The 23,079-nt window shown below is 41.3% G+C and overlaps 1 protein-coding gene across 2 annotated transcripts in view; it reads left to right on the top strand.

Annotated features, from left to right (window-relative positions):
* Positions 1–19,141, top strand: part of GPHR (golgi pH regulator) — a 218,194-nt gene extending 199,053 nt beyond the window's left edge. For both annotated transcript variants that reach the window (XM_070084286.1, XM_070084285.1), the window contains one exon: positions 18,700–19,141. In XM_070084286.1, coding sequence (XP_069940387.1) covers positions 18,700–18,852 — 153 coding nt within the window. In that variant the 3' untranslated portion in view covers positions 18,853–19,141. The remainder of the gene's footprint in view (positions 1–18,699) is intronic.
* Positions 19,142–23,079: the final 3,938 nt, after the last annotated feature.

The following is a 23,079-nucleotide window of genomic DNA, read 5'->3' as shown; positions in this document are numbered from 1 at the left end:
AAGGTGAGGTTTTTGTTACACACTTCATTTCACTTAAAGCCGCAGTTTCCGAGAAACTATTGAGGACGTTAAGTGAGGACATATTGTATTCTTGGTAAGGTCTCATTTAGATTATGCTGCATAATTATTCTAGCCTTCATATTAAAGTTTTGACATAAATCCACTGGAAAATTTCTGATACATGGGATCAACTTTTTCATCCCATGTATCAGAAATCTTTCCTATGAGGATAGACTGAAGGCACTGAATTTGCACTCTCTGGAAAAATGTAGAATTAGGGGAGGGATGTGACTGAAGTTTGCAAATGGAAAATAGGAATAAATAAAAGGGGTATAAAGAACATACCAAAAATATCTTGCAGCAGTGGGTTCAAGTTTGAAAAATTCAAGTTTAGACAAGATATAGGAAAGCACTGGTTTGGTGTGGAACAAACTCCCGAGTAACGTCATTGAAGCAAGAACCTTGGGTAACTTTAAAAATAGAGTGGACAAGTGCATGAGTGGGTGTGAGTTGAAACTGTCTAGCATAGACCAATAGGCCTGTGCAGTGCTCTTCTCGTTTGCTCTTATGTACATGAGTACTTGTGGCATGGGTGCTTAGGCTAGCTGCAGTTCTCCTATACTTTTATGTTCTATAATCTACTCCGGGGGTCCCCTAGAATGCACGAACCCCAGGGAAACAGCCCTCCTTTCCTTCCCTAACTGCTCCTGTGTCAGTTTCATAAATCTGTATAACCTATTTTTAAAGCTATGCAATGAATGAGGAATCTTTTGTAGAGGTAGGGGGATATGATTGAAATATACAAATGGAAGAAAGGAATCAATGAAGTGAATATAAATAACCTGACGACAATATCTAATCAAGTCAGGAAAAGTAGCAGTGGGGATGAAGTTGGAAAAATTCAGATTTAGAAAGGATGTAGTAAAACACTGGTTGGCACTAGAGTTGTTGATGAGTGGAACAAACTCCTGAGTAGCATCATTGAAGCAAGAATTTTGGCTAGCATTAAAAATAGGGTTGGCAGCTACATGAGTGGGTGTGAGTTGGACCTGTCTAGCATAGACCAGTAGGCCTGTTACAGTGCTCTTCCTCTCTTATGTTCTCATGTTCTTAAGAGTAAGTAAGTAAGTTTATTCAGGTACGTATACACAAATACAGTTACACATAGAATTATCATACATAGCAACATATGTGTAGAGAACCTAGGATAACCCAAAAAAGTCAGACAGAGTGACTTATTTCCATTGGGGTCCTTTTACCTTATTATTATAATATAAAGGTTAAAATATTTTCTTATTATTCTATAATGAAGATAACATCTTATTCTCATACTAGAAAGACTATCTACAATACGAGGGTCATTACTAGGAATAAGGTAAAATTTGCACATATGTTAGCTAAAAAATAGAAAATCGTTCCTCTCCCTTTCTGTAGCTACATTCATCAGACAACTTTTGGCACTCTTCTTGAACTGGTTCATGCTATGACTGGCTTTGACATGTGCGGGTAGTCTGTTCCAATTCAATTCAATTCAAGCTTATTCTCTATAAGAGTTACAATGTGGGGTTTACAGGTTTTGGGTATTGTGTGGTTTACATGTTATAAAATACTAATTACAGAGGGGGCCACTAGGGCACCTAGCATGGCTAGGCATTTCGAGCAGACTTAGATAAATTCTTAACATTAAATCCTTACAGATTATGGTTTTAAGGCTAAGTGACTACATCATAATTTGTGAGTTTAGCAATGTGAATGCTTTTGTTTTGGCACAATACAAAGTGTCTATATTGGAGTATCATAGGCAAACTTATGACTAGTTAGGATTTATTATTTTAAGATTAAGATTAGCATTTCTGGGTTTATAGTCAGTGGGTGAGTGAGTGTAATTGTGAACCACCAGGTGGTTATCATGTAGTTAGTTGTCGGGGTGGATCAGGGAGATAAGATGTTTTCTAACTGTAGTTTTGAAAGTGATGAATGTGTCTGCAGTTCTAGAGTTTTCAGGTAGGGTGTTCCAGATTTTAGATCCTTTGAAATGCATTGAATTTTTGTAAAGGTTTAGTTGAACACGGGGAATGTCATACAGATGTTTGTGTCTGGTGTTATGCCTGTGGATCCTGTCACAACTATCAAGAAAGCATTTTAGGTCAAGGTTAATATTGGAATTTAAGGTCCTGTAGATATAGATTGCACAGTAGTAAGTGTGGATGTTCTGAATAGGGAGTAAGTTTAGATCTATGAAGAGTGGGGGGGGGGGGGGTTGCCAGGGATGGGATTCAGTGATTATTCTTACTGCGGCTTTTTGTTGGGTTATTATTGGTTTTAGGTGTGTTGCTGCAGTTGAACCCCAAGCACAGATAGCATAGGTGAGGTATGGATATACAAGTGAATGGTATAGTGTGAGAAGTGCAGTTTGCGGCACGTAGTATCGTATCTTGGAGAGGATCCCGACCGTTTTGGATACTTTTTTGTTTTTTCCTTTATTGCTGTACAATAAAAGATATTTGAAGCCTGGCCAATAACTGTGGGTACTACAAAGTTGTGCTCTCTCCCCCTGGTACTATGATTGCTTTGGTTCCCAACCTTGACAAAATTGGCAGCAAGATATTCTGGACACTGTTTGTGAGCAATTTTATAAACATGATTTAGCTTCAGTTGTTTTACTCTGTCTTCAACATTCAGCATATCCAACTGCTATAATTCATTCTGGCCTACATGCTCTCTTGATCCCAGCCCCAGGATGAATCTTACGATTTTGTTCTGGGTGATTTGCAGTCTATCTTTCAGTTTTTTTTGTCAAGGCAGAGTACCATGAAGAGCAAGCGTAATCCATATGGCATTGTATAGGGTCCTGCGAGCCTCAGTAGGTAGACACTGTGCTTGTCTATACAGGAACTTCAGTCTGGCATTCGCTTTCTTTACTACACTGTTCCCTATCAATTCTCCTGACATGCATGGGTCAAAGGGGATTCCCAGATATTTTACTGATGAAACCGAAGTGATGGGCTCCCCATTACACTGAACATTAAAATTATGTACCCTTCTCAGTTTATGTTTTGTGCCAAAGAGAATGGCTTCAGTTTTCCCGAGGTGTAATGATAGTTTGTTGTCTACTAACCATTTGCTGCAGGACTCCAGTTCCAGTGTTAAAACATTAGCTATATCTTGTGGGTCTTTACCAGACACTAACAGAGCACTGTCATCTGCATACAGTAGGAGTTTGCACTTGACACTGATAGGCATGTCATTGACATAACATAAGAATAATAAGGGACCCACAATACTACCTTGGGGAACTCCACATGCTATCGGCAGGGGTTCTGATTCCGTTTTGTTGATTTTGACAATTTGTCTCCTGTTGCTAAGGTAGGACTTAAACCAGTCTACAGAACCTATACCGATAGCTTGAAGTTTCTTACATAATATATTGTGGTTGACCGTATCGAAGGCCTTTTGAAGGTCTAAGGTTACCATACCTATGAGGTTCCCCTTTGACATTTCAGTTCTCAGGTAATCCATCAGATTAATTAGGGAGGTGTCGGTTGAGTAAGATCTTCTAAAGTCCGATTGATAGCTATGGAGAATGTTATTGCCATTAAGGTACTTAACTACTTGAGAGTACACCGCCCTCTCTAGAATTTTGGATATTATACTGAGTATACTAACAGGCCTATAGTCGCTTATATCAGACCTACTATTTTTCTTGAAGATAGGAGTAACTTTGGCCTCCTTGAACCCATCCAGTATGGTATTAGTGGTGATTGATAGATTTATTATGTGAGCAATAGGGATTGACAGTTCAGAAGCACCATCTTTTAGGAACTTAGACGGGATGTTATCCAGGCCAGTGCTCTTAGTTGGGTTTAACCTGCTTAGTTCTTTTTGAATAAAGTCATGAGATACACTTACTAGTTGACAACTTATTACAACCCAGGAGTCCAAATGGCCTGTTATCCTGGGTGTAAAGGGAGCAAAATAAACACAGCAGAAAACTTTTGACTTATTTTATCCTTCACCAATTTAGAACAGAAGTATGTACACTATGTACAGTGATAGGTATTAGTGCACTCCACGGTAAGCAAGGCAGAATAGAAGCCACTAGAGAGCAGACCGTGCTTCAACCAGCTCTAGAATGGGAATGACAAGGGCAGACAGGAAAGTGTTACCCACATAACCTCTGCGATTGCCAAAACCATCTTCTCATTGGCTGGAACCGGGGTACTGGTTGAACGACAGGGCCCCATCGTCAACCCTCAGTCACCTGGTTTGCTGGTTGGGGGAGATAGCCTGTAAATGAGGGTGTGTACATGCGCCGAATAAAGGTTACGTACTCTTTGCATGTCACACCCCCACCCCGAGAAGGCTCAGGATTAGGCTCCCACCTCCCAGTGGTAACCGTGCCGCCATTGCACAAAATAATGGGACCGTCTTTCTTCTCAACCATCCAACTCTTAGATAGAGCTCAGCTTTTCTTGTGACAAAAAGCCAAACCATAAACTCAGAGCGAGACAGCAGACAGTCAGGCTAGCTTAGATCCAAGACACAGGCAGACGGTAGCCCGCATCCCCTCACTAAAAAAAAAACCCACACCAGGGGATAAAAAAAAGAGATTGGAAGGGGTTACCACAAGTAACCTAACACATCCTAACCTAATATATAATTATTATAAATAATATTGTTAGACTCTTGATAAAGAGTCTGCCAACATATTTTCTTTGCTGGCAATATGTACAATTCTCAGAAAATATGGTTGCAGTCTTAGCGTCCATCGCATGAGCCTTGTGTTGTGGTTCTTCATGGTTTGGAGATATACTAGAGGATTGTGATCACTGTAGACAGTGACCACCTGCGAAGTTTGTCCCACGTATATGTCATGTGGGTTTTCGATACGTAGATGGGTAAAAATACTCAGGTAGGCTGGTAGTACGTATAATATATATCGGGAAGTATGGGAAGCGCCAACAGCCGACCTGCCTCTCTCTGCTCCCTATCTACGACTGACCCATAGTGCTTACGGCTGAGGGTGTTTGAAATCCTGCTATGGTCAGCAGCAATATGAATACAGTCAATGATTCACACAGACGGTTGGTAGTGAGTCATCTACTGGTACACTGGTTACTGGTAACTGGTTACTAGGAACTGGTACTACTAATGAGAGCTCGGCGACGCTAACGTATGTCATCCCGACATACAACTAATACAAACTAGAGATGGCAGGCGTACGGCTTGGGCTGATTCTATACAATGTCAAAGTACACAACAATTGAACATTATAACATACATAAGTAGAATATTGGAATGGAAGCTTACGTAACTGAAACTGTAATGAAACTGTAATGCAATACAAGATATAATATAGCACAACTCATCGAATGAAACTCAACGTTGGGATTACACAATAGAAGTGATAAAAAAAAAATTTGATCGATCGATCTGTATTCATGTGATCTACGGATTCTGAGGAAGGAATATATACAAAGAAAGAAGTGTTTAACAGAAAGGTAGATTCGGTGCACTCAAATCTAGACTGTTAATTCTCAGAATTCGGAGAGAACGTGAACACAAAAAAAAATTCTTGAACACTGATAAGTTGATACTGTAATTATTCATCTATACAGGTTATTTACATTTAACCCCAACTCTGCTAGGGTGAGATTGATATATGCAGAATGGGTGTCATCTCTGGGAGGATCAAACTCTGTTGCACTGGCTAACTCATGCTGTATTTGAGGCAAATCTGAATTGGTAGTTACAAATGATACTTCAGGATTTCTCAATACCTGTCGTGTACGTAGGGAATAACGTCATTCAGGTTGATCGTCTGACTGAGTATCAGAGGTAGAGAGTACAGGATCAGGAGGATTGTCAGAGTCTGTCACATTAGTCTGGGTTGGAACATCATTATCATCACATACTAACTTCATATGATGTAAATGCGATTCTTTATACTGACCAGTACTAATTTCTCTAACCTTATACTTATTACCAGTGATATGTTCAACTACTCGATAAGGACCAACAAGCTTTTGATCAAGCTTAGGCATTGCAGACGTTTTGTTAAAGTTAGTCAGCATAACTCTCGAACCTACTTTGATTTTGGATGGCTTTGCTCGAGTGTTTGCGACTCTTGTGAATTCTGCTGTTGATTTATGAAGTGTTTCACGGATTCTTCTAAAGACACTTTGAGCTAAACTGGTACGAGTTGCTATGAAATCATCAGGGTTGTAATTTGGTTTCGGATTAGAATATAGCAACTCATAAGGCAAACGTTTATCTACACCATACAATGCATAATGTGGAGTGTCACCTATAGAAACATTGTAAGCAGAATTTATAGCACACTGCACATCAGGTATAACTTCATCCCAAGTTTCATTGTTGGGATTGATAGTGGCTCTCAAGACATCAAGTACAGTGGACCCCCGCATAGCGACTTTAATCCGTGCAAGAGGGCTCATTGTTATGCGAAATGATCGGTATGCGAATGAATTTTCCCCATAAGAAATAATGGAAATCAAATTAATCCGTGCAAGACTCCCAAAAGTATGAAAAAAAAAAATTTACCACATGAAATATACATTTTCCTACACACAAAGAGAAGGATACATGCACAATAGTAGAGTAGTACATGCATAATATATATTGTGCATGTACTACTCTACTAAATGAAGAATAAATGACACTTACCTTTATTGAAGATGCAGCAATGACTGATGAGACAGTGTGTCCTGGGAGTGCCTTTTCCTCCTGAGTACTGTAGGTCCTGTTTGGCATTTTCTTCCAGAACAGGCCTTATCACACTGTGTATGCCACTACGATTCTTAAATCTCTCAAACCAACCTTTGCTGGCTTTAAATTCACCAATATGAGCACTAGTTCCAGGCATTTTTCCCTGTTCACCTGGGTGTTAGTCGACTGGTGTGGGTTGCATCCTGGGAGACAAGATTAAGGACCCCAATGGAAATAAGTTAGACAGTCTTCGATGACACTGACTTTTTTGGGTTATCCTGGGTGGCAAATCCTCTGGGGTTAATTGTTTCTTGGTATTCTCAATAAGCCACACCAACAATGGTGCTACAGCAGCAGCAGCAGCAGCTGACAGTGCTACAGCAGCAGCAGCAGCTGACAGTGCTACAGCAGCAGCAGACGATGCTACAGCAGCAGCAGACGGTACTACAGCAGCAGACGGTACTACAACAGCAGCAGCAGCAGCTGATGGTGGTACAACAGCAGCAGCAGCTGACAGTGCTACAGCAGCAGCAGACGATGCTACAGCAGCAGCAGACGGTACTACAGCAGCAGCAGCAGCAGCAGCTGACGGTGGTACAACAGCAGCAGCAGCTGACAGTGCTTCAGCAGCAGCAGACAATGCTACAGCAGCAGCAGACGGTACTACAGCAGCAGCAGCAGCTGACGGTGGTACAGCAGCAGCAGCAGCTGTACCACCAATAGTAGCGATGGTTGATTGGGGTTTATTATACAACCTGGCCAGCTCGGAGACACGCACTCCACTTTCATACTCATCAATGATCTTTTTCTTCATCTCTATAGTAATTCTCACCCTTATTGCTGTAGGGTTGGCACTAGAAGCTTTCTTGGGGCCCATGGTCACTTATTTTGCGGATAAAATCACCAAAAACACTGTAATAATACGAAATGTTCCGATTGTATGCTTGGATGTTACCGCGGAGGCTGGCTGGTAAACAATGCCACCGGCGGCACATGTGAGGCTGGCTAAGGGCACACATTGGACGCGTCTCGGACGAAGAGCGGTGAGCGGGTTTTTGAGCGGTATGCGAGGCAAAATTTTTGTGATAAAAGCGAGCGGTATGCGGATTGAACGTTATGTGATGCCGACGGTATGCGGGGGTCCACTGTACTTTCTTATTGGTACGTTCCGCTAACCCATTGCTGGCAGGATGATGAGGAACAATGGTGGATTTAGAGATCTTGTACAAGGTGCACAAATTTTCAAGAATCTCATTACAGAATTCACCTCCATTATCTGTTACTAGGGACTTAGGGGTGGTATGCCTGCAGATAATGTGTTCTTTAAACGCTTTAGCTACTGTCTCGGCAGTCTTATCTGCAATAGGAACTAACTCACAATATCTGGTGAAATGGTCTACCATAACACATAGATGTTTGTTGCCCTGGAGGGAACATTGGAAATTAGTTAACAAATCTAGCGCAACTCTTTCCCACGGTTCGCTAGTGGTTGGATATACTTGGATTGGATTAGGACCATTCGCATTACCTTTATGTTGCATGCAGACACTACATTTCTTAACATACTCAGAAATATCAGTTGCCATACGAGGCCAAAAGTATTTCAATCTGGCTTGTTTTACTGAACGATCCATACCAGGGTGCGCAACACCTGGTACATCGTGAACTAGCTGTAAGGCTACATTCACTAGTGACTGTGGAATTACTAACTGGTAAACTCTTCTGCTAGGAGTACCCAACTCGGCTGTTCGATACAGTAATTCTTGGTTCATGACAAAGTCACTGATGGGTGCTGGTGGCTTCACAGTCAGAATAAGATCTTCCTGGAGCAGGAATCGAATCACACCAGACCGCATGGGATCTGTTCGTTGAGCATTCTTTACATCTTCAGCACTAAATGGAGGGTCTGCAGTTACTATACTAACATGTCGCGATAAGGCATCTGCAACTACATTTGACTTGCCAGGTAAGTGTTCAAAGGTGGGATTGAACTCTTGGATAGTCAAGGTCCATCTGGCTAACCTTCCAGTAGGTTGTTTGTTCTGGAATAAAGGTATCAGTGGAGCGTGGTCTGTCAAGACATGAACAGAGTACTGATAAATAATGTCTCGGAAGTGCTTCAAAGACCATACTATTGCTAAAGCTTCTTGCTCAGTTACTGTATAATTACGTTCAGCCTTCGTAAGGACTCGGCTAGCAAATGCAACTGCGTTGTACTTGCCATCAGTCTTCTGAGCTAGTACGGCACCTATGCCAATAGAACTAGCATCAGTAGTCAGATAGAAGGGCTTAGAAAAATCTGGAAATTTCAAAATTGGAGCAGATGTTAGCTTTTCTTTTAAAGTTTGGAATGCTCTTTCTTGACGGAAGGTCCGAACAAAAGGAGCATCTTTCTTAAGCAACTCAATTAGAGGAGCAGCTATGGAAGAAAAATTGGCAATGAAAGATCTATAAAAACCTGCTAAGCCCACAAAGGATCTTACGGCATAGGCAGTTTTGGGTGTTGGAAAATTTAGTACTGCAGTTACTTTACTTTGGTCAGTCGTAACCCCTCTAGGAGTGACTACGTGACCAAGAAACTTAATTTCTGATCTGAAAAATTGACATTTAGACAGTTTGATCTTTAAATTGGCTTCTTCAAGCTTACCAAGTACTACATCAAGTCTTTTCAAGTGTGTATCCACGTCTTTAGACATGACGATTATGTCATCTAAGTACACCATGAGTGCATTACCTATGAGACCTCTAAAGATATTAGTCATGAGCCTTGAGAACGTGATAGGGGAGGATCGTAATCCAAACGCCATATGGAGGAAGTGATAATGACCTGTAGGAGTGGAGAATGCAGTTAGCTCTTGGCTGTCCTCGTGAAGAGGGACTTGCCAAAACCCTTGTGACAAGTCCAGGGTTGAAAAGACTTTGTTATCTCCGATGTTACATAAAAGATCACCCAGTACAGGAAGTGGGAAGCGATCTGGGATAGTTTTCGCATTTAACTTCCTAAAGTCAATCACTGGGCGCCAAGTAACATCCTTCTTAGGTACTAGGATCAAGGGTGCATTCCAAGGTGAATTGCTAGGTGCAATAACTCCATCATCAAGCATTTGATTGATCAATTCTTCTGCAACAGCAACTTGTGAATGAGGCATTCTGTACGCAGGTATATAGATAGGTCTAGTACCAGGTTCAAGTGGAATATGATGGGACTCGTTATACCCATCTTCTCACCTGGTAAGGCAATGACTTTACGACGTTTGTTCAACAGAGTCAACAAACGCTTGACTTCATCTGGGAAGTCAGTGGGAGCTAAGTCTTTCTCCTCAACTGGTGAAACAGATTGATCCGGTGAAGTGGATGAGGTCTCCCTGGTAGAAATAGCACCGACCCACTGGTCAGGTGACAACTCATCCTCTACCTGAACAGGGTAAGGATAGTGAACAAGGTCAACAAGATTGGTATTTGCTGTCCCACGTATACATCAAAGTGCTCCAAAGCCAGTACCAGCGTGAGGGCTTCTTTTTCAATGGTAGAGTAAGCCCTCTGATGCGGCTGGAACTTGGCTGAAAAAAAGGCTACAGGTTGCAACTCCTTGGCCCCGTTTTGCAACAGTACTGCCCCAACCCCAGACTCACAAGCATCAACCTGTAATGAGAAAGGTTTGGAGAAGTCTGGAGACAAAAGAATGGGTGCAGCACACAATAATCTTTTTGCTTTGTCAAAAGCATCTTGAGCAGCTGAAGTCCAAATAAAGGGAACTTTTTGACTGGTAAGAGAGGTAAGAGGGGCTACAATATCTGAGAAATTCTTACAGAATCTTCTGTAAAATCCTATCATGCCTAGGAAACGTTGAAGAGATTTCCTATCATGTGGAACTGGATAATCTTTAATGGCAAGAACTTTAGCAAGTTTAGGAGCAACTTTACCACTACCTACTTCATGGCCTAGAAAAGTAACAGTGGCCTGGCCAGAGGAAGACTTAGATAAATTAACAGTTAAATGGGAACTCTGAAAGTTCTCAAAGAGAGCCTTAAGCCTAAATAGGTGTTGATCCCAAGTATCAGACACCACAACAATATCATCCAGGTACGCTGCCGTGCCTTCAAGTCCTTTAATAGCCTGATGGATAAGTTTCTGGAATGAAGAGGGGGAGTTTTTCATTCCGAAGGGGGTAACTGTATATTGATAATGACATCCTGGAATTACAAAGGCAGAGATTTCCTTCACCTTATCTGTCAAAGGTACCTGGTAGTAGCCTTTAAGGAGATCTAACTTAGATACAAAAGTAGCCTTACCCACAAAGTCGATTACGTCATCCATACGAGGAAGAGGGTAAGCATCTGTGATTGTGACCTCATTCACCTTACGGTAGTCTGTACACATACGAAACCCTCCATCAGCTTTTTTAACAAGGATGCACGGTGAAGCCCATGGACTAGACGACTCTTCCACTAAACCATGTTCTAACAGAAATTCTACTTCCTGCTGAAGTAGTCTCTGCTTTTCAGGATTAGCTCTGTAGGGGGAGAGTTTAATAGGTTTAGAGTTTCCCACATCTACATCATGATAAACTAACATACATTTTTTTGGCACATCCGAAAAAATATCAGGGTATGACTGTAGAAGCGCAGTTAAACTTGTTGCTTGAGTTTCAGATAGCCCCACCATTAAAGGGCTAGGGTCCTTGAGGAGGACAGAGTTTGGAAGTTTAACATTAATTTCAGAAATAGAGTGCAAAGAGTCAGAGTTGTCCTCAGAGGAAGAGGACAGAGTCATTACTGGGACTTCATCTGGTGTATGAAAAGATTTTAATTGATTAATGTGGTAAGTTTTAATTTTTGAGGTCTTGTCAAAGGGAGCTACCACATAATTTACATCAGATAATTTACTTACAATTTGCATAGGTCCCGTAAATCTAGCTTTCAAGGTGTGGCCAGGTATAGGTTCCTGCACCAACACCTTGTCTCCTGGATGGAAGGAGCAGAATTGTGCATTTCTGTCATACCTCTGTTTCATCTTATTTTGAGCTGCCTTTAGGCTATCCTTGGCTAACTGACGTACCACCTGCAACCTTGAAGAAGGGTTGTAGAGTGTTGAGCTAACGTCTTCTCCCATCCATCCTTCTTTGAGCACCCGAAGAGGACCTCGTACATTGTGCCCAAAGATCAGCTCAAACAGACTAAACCCGGTAGACTCTTGCACCATTTCTCGTACTGAGAACAGCAACAAAGGTAATGATTCATCCCAGTCTGTAGGAAAATGCATGCAAAAAGTTCTCATCATGGTTTTTAATGTCTGATGGAATCTTTCCAAGGCGCCTTGGGACATAGGATGATAGGCAGTGGATAAGTTGTGGATTATCCCTAACCTAGTTAATGCTTCCCTAAATGCTTTGGCAGTGAAGTTAGTACCTTGATCACTTTGAATAGTTTTAGGAATGCCAAAACAAGAAATAAATCTTGTTAAAGCTTTGAGAATAGCTTTAGTATTAATACTGCGCATGGGAATTGCTTCAGGATATCTAGTTACTCTTATCCATAATGGTAAATAAATACTGATTTCCCGACATTGACCTAGGTAGTGGACCTACACAATCTATAATTAAATCTGCAAAAGGTTCTTCATCAGCAGGTATAGGTTGAAGAGGTGCAGGTTTAATGGAAAGTCCAGGTTTTTAACGTCTGATGGAATCTTTCCAAGGCGCCTTGGGACTTAGGATGATAGGCAGTGGATAAGTTGTGGATTATCCCTAACCTAGTTAATGCTTCCCTAAATGCTTTGGCAGTGAAGTTAGTACAGTGGACCCCCGCATAGCGACTTTAATCCGTGCAAGAGGGCTCATTGTTATGCGAAATGATCGGTATGCGAATGAATTTTCCCCATAAGAAATAATGGAAATTAAATTAATCCGTGCAAGACACCCAAAAGTATGAAAAAAAAAATTACCACATGAAATGTTAATTTTAATACACACAAACTGAAAAAGGCATGCACAATTACATGACACTTACTTTTATTGAAGATCTGGTGATGATTGATGGGATGGGAGGAGGGGAGAGAGAGTGTTAGTGTTTAGAAGGGGAATCCCCTTCCATTAAGACTTGAGGTGTCGAGTCCTTTTCTGGGGTTACTTCCCTTCTTCTTTTAATGCCACTAGGACCAGCTTCAGAGTCACTGGACTTCTTTCGCACAACATATCTGTCCATAGTGGCCTGTACCTCTCGTTCCTTTGTGACTTCCCTTAAGTGTTTCACAACATTGTCAGTGTAATAATCACCAGCACGGCTTGCAATAGCTGTGTGAGGGTGATTTTCATCCATGAAGGTTTGCACTTCAAGCCACTTTGCACAGATTTCCTTAATCTTTGTAGTAGGCAATTTCTTCAATTTCTCTCTCCCCTCCTTCGAACCAGTTTCCTCAGGTCTGGCCTCTTGCTGTTGAAGTTGATCTATCAGCTCATCAGTGGTTAGTTCTTCATTGTCCTCCTCCACCAACTCTTCCACATCATCCCCACTAACCTCCAACCCCAAGGACTTTCCCAATGCCACAATGGATTCCTCAATTGGCATAATCCTCTCAGGGTTAGCCTCAAATCCTTCAAAATCCCTTTTGTCTACACATTCTGGCCACAGTTTCTTCCAAGCAGAGTTCAAGGTCCTCTTAGTCACTCCCTCCCAAGCCTTACCTATAAGGTTTACACAATTGAGGATATTAAAGTGATCTCTCCAAAAGTCTCTTAGAGTCAATTGAGTTTCTGAGGTCACTACAAAGCACCTTTCAAACAGAGCTTTTGTGTACAGTTTTTTGAAGTTTGCAATAACCTGCTGGTCCATGGGCTGCAGGAGAGGAGTGGTATTAGGAGGCAAAAACTTCACCTTAATGAATTTCATGTCCCCATAAAGTCGCTCTGCCACGTCTGTAGGATGACCAGGGGCATTGTCTAACACCAGGAGGCACTTAAGTTCTAATTTCTTTTCAGTTAGGTAATCTTTCACATTGGGGGCAAATGCATGGTTGTAACCAGTCATAGAAAAAGTCCCTAGTGACCCATGCCTTACTGTTTGCCCTCCACAGCACACACAAATTCTCCTTGAGGACATTCTTTTGCCTGAACGGTCTGGGAGTTTCAGAGTGATACACTAATAAAGGCTTCACTTTGCAATCACCAGTAGCATTGGAACACATCAACAAAGTAAGCCTGTCTTTCATAGGCTTATGTCCTGGGAGTGCCTTTTCCTCCTGAGTAATGTAGGTCCTGCTTGGCATTTTCTTCCAAAACAGGCCTGTTTCATCACAATTAAACACTTGTTCAGGTTTCAGTCCTTCACTGTCTATGTACTCCTTGAATTCCTGCACATATTTTTCAGCTGCTTTGTGGTCCGAACTGGCAGCCTCACCATGCCTTATCACACTATGTATGCCACTACTCTTCTTAAATCTCTCAAACCAACCTTTGCTGGCCTTAAATTCACTCACATCATCACTAGTTGCAGGCATTTTTTTAATTAAATCCTCATGCAACTTCCTAGCCTTTTCGCTTATGATCGCTTGAGAGACGCTATCTCCTGCTAGCTGTTTTTCATTTATCCACACCAATAAGAGTCTCTCAACATCTTCCATCACTTGCGATCTCTGTTTCGAAAACACAGTTAAACCTTTGGCAAGAACAGCTTCCTTGATTGCCTTTCTGTTGCCCACAATAGTAGCAATGGTTGATTTGGGTTTCTTGTACAACCTGGCCAGGTCGGCGACACGCACTCCACTTTCATACTTATCAATGATCTCTTTCTTCATCTCTATAGTAATTCTCACCCTTATTGCTGTAGGGTTGGCACGAGAAGCTTTCTTGGGGCCCATGGTCACTTATTTTGCAGATAAAATCACCAAAAACACTGTAATAATACAAAATGTTCCGATTGTATGCTTGGATGTTACCACGGAGGCTGGCTGGTAAACAATGCCACCAGTGGCACATGTGAGGCTGGCTAAGGGCGCACATTGGACGCGTCTCGGACGAAGAGCGGTGAGCGGGTTTTTGAGCGGTATGCGAGGCAAAATTTTTGCGATAAAAGCGAGCGGTATGCGGATTGAACGTTATGTGATGCCGACGGTATGCGGGGGTCCACTGTACCTTGATCACTTTGAATAGTTTTAGGAATGCCAAAACAAGAAATAAATCTTGTTAAAGCTTTGAGAATAGCTTTAGTATTAATACTGCGCATGGGAAATGCTTCAGGATATCTAGTTACTCTTATCCATAATGGTAAATAAATACTGATTTCCCGACTTTGACCTAGGTAGTGGACCTACACAATCTATAATTAAATCTGCAAAAGGTTCTTCATCAGCAGGTATAGGTTGAAGAGGTACAGGTTTAATGGAAAGTCCAGGTTTCCCTACTTGCTGACATTCTCGGCAACACTGGATATGATTCTTCACATCCTGCTTTAATTTTGACCAATAAAATTCTTTTGTGATTCTATATAAGGTTTTAGTAATTCCTAAGTGACCTCCTAATGAAGTATTATGAGCTATATTCAGTATCTGAGGTCTAAACTTTGTTGGAACTACTAACCTGTCAGACAATTGCTGGCCCTGTATCTCCTTACCAGTCTCAGTGCAGATCAAATAGTCATTTTTAAGTTTACACTTGGCCGGATGATGCAAAAACGATTTACCCATGGCTGCCTGAAAAGCGAAATTTAAAGAATGGTCCTTTCATTGTTCCTCCCAGAAGGACAGTCCCTTGGGCATGGAAACAGAGATATCTGGCAATCTTGCAACCTTGGAATAGGAAGGCTTGATCTGGGTCTGTTCACTTGATCTACGAGGCTCTGGCCAGTTTTCCTCGTAAAACAATGTGGCTATTCCAAGATCGGAGTCGTCCAAGGACAGGTCAACATTCTCGCCAGACAACCCTTGGGATGTTGCCCGAGTTATGGCCACCACCAGAGAAGAATTAATCATTATGAGTTCAGGACATTCACTAGCAGTGGTAATGTTATTACCCAGTAATAACATGACATCTTTCATGGGGAATCCTTCAGATACACCCACAGTCAAGTACCCAGTGTAATATTTGCACTGTATATAAATTTTATGCAAAGGAACAGAATATATAGCTCCTCCAAATGCTTCCAATAACACAGAGGAATTCAAGGAAGTGTTCTTTGAAAGGGGTAATATTCCCTCTCTTATAAGTGAGCAATATGCTCCAGTATCTATAAAGGTTTTGACTTCAGTTGTTTTGGAGTTTTCCTGAAGGGAAATAAGACTCTTACAGTAATAAGGGGCCATCCCTTTTTCTACTTCTCTCAGGGACATGTTACTAGGGATATCATAGATTTTCCCAATGGGTTGGGGTTTGTGGGGACGGATGTAACCTACTTTATTACAGAGGAAGCAGACGACAGGCTTGCCCTTTACTCCCTGCTGACATTGCAACTGGTGTCGCTCTGGCTGGTGTCTCTCTGGATACTGTTGTCGAGATGCACCATGTTGAGTAGTTTGTCTCTCAGCAGGTGGACCATAAGTTGAGAAGCGTGGCTCACCAGGTGACTTAGCTGGCTGATGTAGACGTTCTCCCTCCGGCTGGCACATCATTCTCCAAGGTTGACGATCTCTGCTCATGCCAGGCTGTTGAAAAGAGAGACGGGACCGCTTGGACAAGGAGCGGTTAGTTTCAAAGGTATCAGCCAACCTGGCTGCCTCCAATGCAGTGGTTAAGTCACGATCCTGCAGAAAGACTCGAACCTTTGATCCCACAGACTCCAGCAGGTTGTCAATCAGAATAAGCTGCACAAGATCATCAAAGGTAGCAACACCACTTGCTTTATACCAGCTGGTAAAAGCTTTGGTCTGCTGTCGCACAAAATCAACCAGGGATTGATCAAGCTGTCGTCTGCCTAACTTAAAAAACTTCCGATACTTAGCTGGGATAAAAGTACAGTGGACCCCCGCATAACGATTACCTCCAAATGCGACCAATTATGTAAGTGTATTTGTGTAACTGCATTTGTACGTGTATGTTTGGGGGTCTGAAATGGACTAATCTATTTCACAATATTTCTTATGGGAACAAATTCGGTCAGTACTGGCATCTGAACATACTTCTGGAGTGAAAAAATATCGTTAACCGGGGGTCCACTGTATATGCTCCCAACACTGTGGTCTTCACTACTTTATAATCGGAAAAATCAGTGTCATTTAACACTGATGTAAATTCCTGTGCCTTACCAAACAATGCTGTGTGAACCAACGATGCCCAATGCTGTTCCGGCCACCTCAAGGCTCGAGCCTGATTTTCGAAAGCTTCGAAAAATTGTTCTGGTTCGGCCTCATTGAAGCGGGGAACAAGCTGTACTGCTTTCTGTAAACTAAAGTCATTTACAGAATGCGAAAACTGCCTCCTTTCTTTTTCCCTATCAAATTCTTCTTTTGCAAATTCTCTCTCTTCCCTAGTCTGCTCAAGATTGATTTTTGCCAGCTCAATTGCCAATGCCGCTGATTCACCTTGAGACAACCCTGCTGCACTAGACTGACGATTTTGCTCCGTTGATATATCATCTTCCTCCTGCAAGAACATAGGAGTTTTTTTCCCTAGCTCCCATAGAGGGAGGAGTCTGATGTGCCATCTCTTCTTCTCGAAGTTTGTCAGTGATCAGTGAACGCAGTTGCGCGGCTGTGAGAGTGCATTCGTAATCAATGCCAATGGAACGAGCAGTTTGCCAACAGCGCTGTAGGGACAATTTAGGTAGGTTAAACAAAGTATATGCAGACACCAGACGTCTGACTCGTCTAGGTGGCATACCCCAATGTATAAGTTATTTGCTATGCACAGTACGATTGCAGAATACCCCAATGTAACACATTATTTGCAGAACACGCTTAGCTATGCACAGTATGATTGCAGAATACGCATACAAGGTGGATACGCAGTAGCAAAGCTGACTGCAAAATCTTCACACCGAACAGGCTAGTAGCGAGCTGTTGAACGATCACACAATAGCAAGGCTGACCATAGCAAAGCAACTGACATGCAAAGTTTGTAAAGCGTTGGCAAAGCTAATGCAATGCCAGACAGCAAGCTACACAATGTTCCTGCTTCGAACTTCACCCTAGGCTCAACCCTTTCTCTAAGTCCAGCTCCAGCTCTCGGACAGGCTACCCATATTACAACCCAGGAGTCCAAATGGCCTGTTATCCTGGGTGTAAAGGGAGCAAAATAAACACAGCAGAAAACTTTTGACTTATATTATCCTTCACCAATTTAGAACAGAAGTATGTACACTATATACACTATGTACAGTGATAGGTATTAGTGCACTCCACGGTAAGCAAGGCAGAATAGAAGCCACTAGAGAGCAGACCATGCTTCAACCAGCTCTAGAATGGGAATGACAAGGGCAGACAGGAGAGTGGTACCCACATAACCTCTGCGATTGCCAAAACCATCCTCTCATTGGTTGGAACCTGGGTACTGGTTGAACGATGGGGCCCCATCGTCAACCCTCAGTCACCTGGTTCGCTAGTTGGGGGAGATAGCCTGTAAATGAGGGTGTGTACATGCGCCGAATAAAGGTTATGTACTCTTTGCTTGCCACAGAACTGTTTGGGGTTACCCCTTTATTGGTATAGTATGTTTGAAACTTATCAGAGTCTGTGTTAAAGGTATTTGATTCAGGTGGTAGTTTACTTACTAGTGTTGATGCAACAGATGTGTAGAAGGAATTAAAGCAATTTGCCACCTTAGATGTTTTGTGGCATACCTCGTTATCGATAGTGAGTACTATGTTAGACCTATCTACTGGCTTATGGCTATACCCCAACTGTTTTAGTTGTTGCCAGAGCTTTCTGGGGTTATGCTTATACTCTTCAATTTTTGAGCAATAGTGCTTTGCCTTTGCTCCTTTTATAAGTCTCTGCACTTTGTTTACAGTCTTTTTAGTATAAAAATTTTGGTTTACATTGCAGGTGTTGGGTGATCTACAGTTTCACTTCTACCATCGATGGTTTGATGTTATCTTTCTTGTGTCAGCACTCACTACCATGGGTATCCTCTACCTGGCACACAAGCAAGTAAATACCAGTGATAAGACAGAGAGCTTTTATGAACCTAAGTGGTGACACAAGTTGTTCATTCCTTATTGACTGTTTATACATTTTATGTACTAATTTAGTAGACAATATATACCATAAGTACTGGTTGTGACAAAACTGAAATGTGGAAGTTGCTGATTCTGAAATGAGAATACATGTACATGTCTACAGTATATTTTTGCAATGCAAATTTGAGCTGTTCCATAACATGACCCTGAAGTGCTTTCGAGATGTCCTGAGAGCCCTTTTGTAAAGGACTAAACTACTTACACAGTTAAATAGTCTCATGTTATATAATAAATTTTTTATCATCACATCCAGTGTAATCCTTCATCCCTTCATATAATAGAGTATAATTTTAATAGCTCTAGTCAAGTGCTATCATTCCTAACATTTGGATTTAGAGTTCTTTCAATAAACCAGCCATATCCCACTGAGGTAGGGAGGCCCAAAAGGAAAAACAAAAGTTTTTCCTTTCGAATTTAGTAATATATACAGGAGGAGTTACTAGCCCCTTGTTCCCAGCATTTTAGTCGCCTCTTACAACATGCATGGCTTACGGAGGAAGAATTCTGTTGTAAGAAGATAGAAGAAAACCCAGAGGGGTGTGTAAATATCTGCTTGTACATGTATATGTAGTGTGACCTAAATGTAAGTAGAAGTAGCAAGACCTACCTGAAATCTCGCATGTTTGTAAGACAGAAAAAAAAGACACCAACAATCCTACCATCACGTAAAACATTTACAGGCTTCCATTTTACACTCACTTGGAAGGATGGTAGTACCTCTGGGTGGTTGCTGTCTACCAACCTACTACCCAGGGATTTAGTTATCCAGAACAAATATCTAACCATATCTATAAGGTACATATGAAAAAATGTCTAAAGGATTCATCACAAACCAAATTATAAATACAAAATAAAATAGAGTATTTGCCAGTGACGTTAGTTACTGTGTAGCATTTTTTTTTTAATATGCCTGCCATCTCCCTCCAAGGCAGGGTGACCCAAAAAAGAATGAAACACTTTCAGCATCATTCACACACAATCACTCTTTTCAGAGTGCCCAGATATGGCAGTTTAGATGTCACTCCAAACAGCCAATATCTCAAATCCCTCAAATTCAAATTCAAAGTTTATTCTCTATAAGGATTACAATGCTGAGTATACAGAATTTGGTTATTGTGTGGCTTACATGTAGTAAAATAATAATTACAAAGTGTACCACTAGAACACCTAGCATGGCTAGGCATTTCGGGCAGACTTAGTTTAATTCTTAATTTTAAAATATTACAAATTATGAGGTAAGTTGGTATTATGGCGAAGTGACTAAATACTAGTTTGTGAGTTTAGCAATGTGAATGCTTTTGTTTTGGCATAGTACATAGCTCCAGTATTGGAGTATCATAGACCAACTTATGGCTAGTTTGGATTCATTATTTTAAGATTGAGATTAATATTTCTGTTTATGGACAAATGGGTGAGTGAGTGTAAGTGTGAACCACCAGGTGGTATTCGTGTTGTTAGTTGACGTGGTGTATCAGGGAGATAAGATGTTTTCTAATGGTAGTTTTGAAGGTGATGAATGTGTCTGCAGTTCTAGAGTTTTCAGGTAGGGTGTTTCAGATTTTAGGGCCTTAGACATACATTGAATTTTTGTAAAAGTTTAGTCGGACATGGGGAATGTCATAGAGATGTTTGTGTCTGGTGTTATGCCTGTGAGTTCTGTCGCAACTATAAAGAAAGTATTTTAGGTCAAGGTTAATATTGGAATTTAAGGTCCTGTAGATGTAGATTGCACAGTAGCAAGTGTGGATGTACTGAACAGGGAGTAAGTTTAGATCTATGAAGAGTCGGTGGGTGTGTTGCCAGGGATGGGATTTAGTGATTATTCTTACTGCGGCTTTTTGTTGGGTTATTATTGGCTTTAGGTGTGTTGCTGCAGTTGATCCCCAAGCGCAAATAGCATAGGTGAGGTATGGATAAATAAGTGAGTGGTATAGTGTGAGAAGGGCATTTTGCGGCACGTAGTATCGTATCTTGGAGAGGATCCCAACCATTTTGGATACTTTTTTGGTTACGTGTTGAATATGGGTGCTGAAATTCAGGTTGTTGTCAAGGTATAGGCCTAGGAATTTGCCCTTGTTATGTCTGGTAATTGGAGTGTTGTCGTTATTAATGTTAATTTGCGCAACTCCTGCTCTGCTACCAAACATAATATACGTAGTAGGTTTTGTCAGTGTTAAGCGTAGGTTTATTGGCTGTCATCCAAGTCGATATTTTGATCAGCTCCTCGTTAACAATGGTGTTGAGGGTGGCAAGATTAGGGTGAGAGATGACATAAGTCGTGTCGTCAGCAAAGAGAATGGGTTTCAGGTGTTGGGATACGTTTGGAAGATCATTGATGTATATGAGGAAGAGCAGGGGACCAAGGACACTTCCCTGCAGAACTCCAGTATCAAGTGGCAGTGTTGCTGATGCTGTGTCTTTAATGATGACATACTGCTACCTATTAGTAAGGTAAGATTTGAAATATGCAAGCGTATGGCCTCTTATACCGTAATGGTCAAGTTTGTGGAGTAGTATGCCGTGGTCTACTGTGTCAAAAGCTTTTCTTAGGTCAATAAAAATTCCTAGTGGATATTCCTTATTTTCCAATGCTGTGTAAAGCAGATCTAGCATTTTTATGATTGCATCATTAGTGCTTTTATTTTTCCTGAATCCAAATTGGCAGGGGTTGAGTATGTTTTGTGCCGTTATAAATGAATATAGTCTCCTGTGCACGAGTTTCTCAAAGATTTTGGATAGCAATGGTAAGTTTGATATTGGCCTATAGTTGTTTACATCTGTAGGGTCACCACCTTTATGTATTGGTGTAACCCTTGCCATCTTGAGTAGTTTCGGGAAGGTGCTAGTTTCTAGTGACTTGTTAAAAAGTAATGAAATAGCATGCGAAAGGACATGGGCCGCTCGCTTGTACAATAATGGTGGGACATGAGACAGATTCCCTGAGTTATTTTTAAGTGACTTTATAATCTCGGTGACTTCCGTGGGCTCAGTAGGTGCAAGATAGAAGGAATTTGGGAAATTCCCATCTAGGTAGTCCCCAGCATGGGCATTGGTACGTGGGATTTTATTGGCAAGATTAGATCCTATGGTTGAGAAGAAGTCGTTTATCTTGTTAGCTGTGTCAGTGGGATGCAGTGGTGTTTCATTAGGTTTAGTTAGGACAATATTCTTGGTTTTTTCAGTTTGTGGGTCCCTAGAATCTGAGAGAGTGTTTTCCAGGTCTTTTTTATATCTCCTCTTGTGTCAGTGAATCTGCTGGAGTAGTACAGTTGTTTGGCTTTCTTTATTACTTTGGTGAGAACTGATGAATAGTGTTTAAGAATATCTTTGTGTATTAAGCCCTGTCTATATTGCTTTTCATATTGGTGTTTCTTATCAATGGATTTCAGAATGGTGCTGGTTAGCCATGGGCAACCAAGCCGTTTGTTTGTGATCTGTTTCGTTTTTATAGGACAATGTTTGTTGTATAGTCTAAGTAATTTGTTAAGAAAAATGTCTGTCCAGTCATCAATACCATTGGCCTTGGAGAATTCTGTAGGCCAGTCAACAGTCTCTAGGTCAGCTGTGAACTTCCTTATTGAGGCCTCGTCATGGAGTCTAAATGAGACTTTGTTGTATTCCAGTGGTGGTTTACTAATGTTTGTTAAGAGGAAGGTAGGGTAGTGGTGTGTAGTGCTATCTGTGATTATCCCTGATTTAAGGGGGGCTAGTATATTGGTCCATATGTGGTCTATTATGGTTGCACTTGTCTCAGTGAGCCTGGTTGGTTTAGTTATTGTTGGTATGAGAAGTGTGTTGTTCATATTGTTGATGAAATCAGTTACAGGCTGATCATCTGGTAGGCCAAGGTCGATGTTGAAGTCTCCAGCTAAGAGAACGTGGTGCTTGTTCATTTGTCTGTTAGTTATTAGTGCCTTTAATTTCTCACTGAAATTTGGGATGTTTGTGTGGGGTATCCGGTAAATGGCACCAATTGTTATAGGTGTCTTAAGGTTTTTTACAGTAAAATTAGCAAAAATGTATTCTCCATATTCATCACTAAAGCAAGTGGTGCTAATACAAGATAACTGGTTAGAGTAATAGATTGCAATACCACCCCCAACTTGGTATGGTCTGCAGTTGTGAATTGCTGTGTATCCTGGTAGAGGGTAGATATCTATTGTGTCCTGCTTAAGCCAGGTCTCAG

The sequence above is a fragment of the Cherax quadricarinatus genome, chromosome 12 (assembly GCF_038502225.1).
Source record: "Cherax quadricarinatus isolate ZL_2023a chromosome 12, ASM3850222v1, whole genome shotgun sequence".
NCBI classification, from domain to species: domain Eukaryota; kingdom Metazoa; phylum Arthropoda; class Malacostraca; order Decapoda; family Parastacidae; genus Cherax; species Cherax quadricarinatus.
This window is presented reverse-complemented; position numbering and strand designations above follow the sequence as displayed.